The sequence below is a fragment of the Phaethon lepturus genome, unplaced genomic scaffold (genome assembly GCF_000687285.1).
Source record: "Phaethon lepturus isolate BGI_N335 unplaced genomic scaffold, ASM68728v1 scaffold36187, whole genome shotgun sequence".
Taxonomy (NCBI): domain Eukaryota; kingdom Metazoa; phylum Chordata; class Aves; order Phaethontiformes; family Phaethontidae; genus Phaethon; species Phaethon lepturus.
This window is the reverse complement of record NW_010554657.1, coordinates 1-4,615: the sequence shown is the minus strand read 5'-3', so window position 1 is coordinate 4,615 and position 4,615 is coordinate 1. Positions and strand designations below refer to the sequence as shown.

The window sequence follows — 4,615 nt, the reverse complement described above, 5'->3', positions numbered from 1 at the left end:
TATTAATATGTTCGTTACATTACTGCGGTGAATATTAAGGAACTGTTACTGAGTCAGACAAATCCGATCCTGCTGTGACTGCAAGGAGAAGCGTGGCAGCTGGTGTTTCCCGGAGGGAACGGGCAGATTTTGGGGAAGTGCGAGAATTTTCCTCCCATAAGGGGAAATAGACAATATAGATATAAAAATATAAGTATTTTTTGTATACATATATTTTACATATATGTAGGGAGAGGTCTCAGGAGCCAGCTGGGGAGGAGGGTAGGTGCTGTTGGAAACCAGGGGTTTGAGGGAATGTGGGGAGAGAGGGAACCACCGCAGAAAGCAGGACCACCCCGGGGCGGGGAGGCACAAGGCTCCGGGTTTCACGCTCCTGGTGAGGGATGCAACAACTTTTTGCTCTCTGAAGTACAAACGGATTTAAGACATGCAGAATCAGAAATGAGGGGACATTCAAACCAGGCCTGGGCTTCGGTCCACCTCGGGCAGGGCCCAGACCTGGGGCAATCCCCAGCCACCCAAAAAATAGCTGGTGCTGCCCGCCTGCTCGCTCCCCCTCCCCACACACGTTGGGTGCGCGGCTTGGCAGCACGCTTTTCTGGTGACATTTTCCTTCTTTCCTGAAAGCTGTTACTTTGGGCACCTTGCCCACACTCCGGGCTTCCCAAAATATCAGCCTTGAGCACCAGCAACGGGAGGGAAGGTATGGAGAGGCAGGCAGAAGGAGCAGAGCTGGAGTGCCTGCAGGCATCCCGCGGGATGCGCCGTGCTTCCCCCAAGGACCAAGGTACCTATCCTTGCCGGCATTCTGATTTTTCTACTCTTAGCCTAAAGCCAAACCTGCTTCTGCCCTCTCACCATACCCATGGGGTGTAAAGGTGGTGGGTTGTTCCCACGAGGGAAAAAGTGCTTCTTGCTCCTCAGAGAAGGTCTCCAAGCTCTCCTGCTGCCGTGCAAGAGGGGACAAGCGGCCTTAAGAGTGTGAGCAACGCTGGACCTGTTCTCTCCCCCTCAGCAAAAAGTAGATGAAGACTGTTTTCAGGAGATTAAAGACACTTTCCTGCTTATTTGAAGCTTGCCAGAAAACCAGCACACCTTCAAGGTCTGCCTCCCACTAACGATCACCAGTAACAGAAACAGAGAGCCCAAACGAGTGTCTGATGAAGAAATATAGCTTCCCCTACCCCAAGTCATTCCCACCGCCTTACAAGAAACTCTTCTTTTGCACAGGTCGAGCTGAGCCAGCCCGGCAGGAGCGAGCATAGCTCCCGTTAGCATTGCGTAATTAACCTCAAGCCAAACGAGCCCAGGAAAGCCAAACAGTGATTACGCATCTCACTGGAGTTTGGATACTTCCTAAAGGGCTCACATTAATCCCCACCAGCCAGTCTGGGCTCCTGCAGCTCTAACTGAATTTTTTTTTCTCCTTGGGCAGCATGTTTAGCATAAATGATAGTTAGCATGGGGAAAGGCGAGTGCTCGACACCCGACCGCAGCATCACATCACCCTGAGCACCGTGGCTTCCCATATCCTCACTGCCCAGCCTCAGCCAACATGCAAACACCACTTGCCACCTCTCTAATTTTAATAATCTGTTAGCTGGGACACTGGGAGACCGATCCAGAACCTTTCTGACCGATGGGAATCCATCCCGTCTTGGAGACAGAGTCAAGAAAGTCCCCTCGGTGCCCAAAGGGAATTTGCTTTCTTGGGGGTAGACACCTCCCGCCTTCGCTATGCGCACAACCACAGCGAGTCAAAAAGGGTTTTTAAAACAAAGGTCTTTCATCCCGATAAAGTCCAGATGCTCATTCAAAACAGCAGTCACCACAGAAACGCCCAGGGAACTGCCCTCTGCCAAGTCCAGAGCTCCTGAGCTGCCCAAAGATTTGACAAAACCGAAAAGAAATCCCACCTAGTTCAAAACTAAATTTCTCTTCATAAGCAAAAAATGCATTTCATAACAATCAGCAGAGAATGAACAAATAAATAATCTGCTATTCCTAATTCAATACAGTTGAATAAAGCCACCTCTTGAACCCACATCCAGAGAAGAGGCCTCCACCTTCACAAGCAACTTCTGGCATGTTGGTGAAAAGCAAAAAGAATCCATTTTACTCACCACAGCTCAGCCAATCCCCTCCAGCAGCCTCCCTTGCCCTCACAGTGCAGCCAAGGACCCGTCAGCACCCACCTGGCACCCATGGGTGCTGATGGGCCCCTCCCACCCACAGGTGGTTCCCATCACCTTCCTCGTCAGGACACCCCAGGCATCACCTGTGAGGTGGCTGCACCCGCCCTGCTCGGGGCAGAGACAAGGTGGTGGTGTTGGGTCAAGCCATTAAGGTAAAGAAAATGTGTATAAATGAGAGGGGAACACAGGGAGGAGAAAATGTGGGGTTTGCTCCCATCAGCCCATGCTGTGGTCTGAGACCTGCCCGCTCGTGCCCTGGAGAGGGGTTGGGGACAGAGACAGTCAAGGCTTTGTCACCCTCTGGTTACCCCAAATACTCTCTCTCCTGGTCAACCCTGCGTCCCAGAGAGCTGCTGGTAAGGATGTGTTCCACCAGCCCCCGCATGCCAGAACAAGGCAGCAGGGACTGTTTTCCCTTCTGGTTGTGTCCCAAAAGGGAGAAGAAACCCTGTCCCGTCCCATCCCACTGTGGTTCTTCATACCCCTCTTGCCCAAGCCCCTCCATCCCCACAGCACCTTCTCCCTCCCCACCATGGAGGCAGCCCAGGGGGACTAATGCCCCTGCATTAGTCACTCCCCAAAGATTTACATCCTGCCCAGGGCTTCACACACGGCTGTGGGAGAACTACACAGGCTCTCAGCCAGGAGAACCAACATTTCCAGAGAGCCTTTCCTACAGCGGGTGGAGAAAATGGAGTAAAAGCCCGTGATCGCACCAGTGTAGGTGCTAAGGGCACTTATAGATCGGCCACCCGGGGAGACATGGCCCTGGACCATGGAGGAGCCAGCGTGTCTGCTCCCAGAGGTTGATGCTGGAAGTGTGGCAGATGCTTGATCCCAGAATCAGGATGGTTTTCTAGTTGTTACAGGGCTGCCAGAATATGGAAGAATGACCATAACTACCCCCAAATGTTTTTCACCGTGACTACAGGCAGGAGACACGTTCTCAGTTTCTGGCCAGAGACCCTCACCCACCAAAGCTGGGTGGCAAACCTCCTTATGACAGTCTCCAGAATAACCCTATGGGACAAAGCAGCCCTCAGAGCTGTGCCTCCCATCTCCTTCTGGGTACGTCTCTTCAGCAGACCGTGTTGACTGTTGTCCCATTGGATCCCCCTGATGCCACCCCACCATTTACAGCGCCATCCTTGATGTTCTTCTCTGAGGCTGAGACAGGTTTGTGTCTCTTGTGCCTGGTAATGGCTGTTTCAATGCCCCTGAGACACAACTGCACGTCCTCCCGAAAGGAGGGGGTGTACAGCCCGTAAATGACAGGGTCGGTGCAGGTGTGCAGCAAGCCAAAGAGAAAGAAGCTGTGGTTGACATACTCTGGCATCTTCTGGATCATGGCTGGCTGGAACCAGTACCACAAGCCCAGGAAGTAGTATGGGGTCCAGCAGATGATGAAGGTGGCAGCAATCACTATGGTCATCTTGAGAGTCTTCATGCGTGCCTTGGAGATGTGGTCTTTTTGATTTCTTATCAAACCTGCCAGGAAGAGCCAAAAGGACAGCTGGAAATGGGGGAAAACCAGGAGAACATAACCGTCCATGACTCTGCTTCTGCCAGAGAGGGGAGCCCTTCTCATGGTCTGGTCCATGGCCCACAGGAAGCAGAAGACAGCAAAGAGGGAGGTCAAGAAGTTTGTGTAAAACCCCTTAGTTGGGTTCCCCTTCACAGGGTGTTGGGACAGACCCAACAACGCTCCAAGGGCTGGAGCAGGTTCAGTCATAGGGTCATGGTGGACACTAAAGGGCTACGACCTGCTTACCTTTATTGATCTTTAGCTGCTTACTGATCTCCCAAATGATCCGGATGTAGCAAACAATCATGACGCTCAGGGGGGTGATGTAGAGGGTGGTGAAGGTGAACATGTTGTAGACGGTTTCCTCCCAGTGCGCTCGGAAGCTCCCATGTGTAACGCACTGGGTGAAGTTCCCTCCCGGGACCGTGTGCAGGTGGAAGAGGAAAAGCTGAAATGGAGAACCAGATAATAACTCAGAGAGACTTTGGAACAGGGCACCACGTCCTGCAGATGCTCCTAGCTGTGCATGGAGAGCACCTCCCTGCCACTGTTGGACTAGGAGAGAGGCTCTGGGCCCCTAACTCATGGCTACAGCCAGGATGGGTGGGACCTGGCAGCTGTGAAATCCCATTTTCTGGCCATACCGAATGTTATTTTGCTCAGGAACTGCTCAGGTTTGTCTTGATCTGCTCCGACATGTTTTGCAGTGGGTGCAGTGATGCATTTTTGGGAGAAGATAACCACGTGCGTGAGGAATAAAAAATAGCGGATTCAGTTTTTTCCCAGCCCTTAGCGTAACACCCTGGTGGTGTTGCAATGAACGGGTGCTATAAGGAAGGTGCAAAGCAGCGCTGAGCACCCAACGCAGCAATCACACCACTTTGCACAGCAAAGC

The 4,615-nt window shown here is 52.3% G+C and overlaps 1 protein-coding gene across 1 annotated transcript; it reads right to left on the bottom strand.

Moving 5' to 3' along the window:
• Window positions 1–3,273: 3,273 nt before the first annotated feature.
• LOC104624536 (gonadotropin-releasing hormone II receptor-like) lies at window positions 3,274–4,202 on the bottom strand (the record flags this gene model as incomplete). The annotated part of the gene is made up of 2 exons (XM_010291929.1): window positions 3,274–3,683; window positions 3,967–4,202. Coding segments are annotated over 2 exons (646 nt in total), but the record flags the coding sequence as incomplete, so codon positions are not given.
• Window positions 4,203–4,615: the final 413 nt, after the last annotated feature.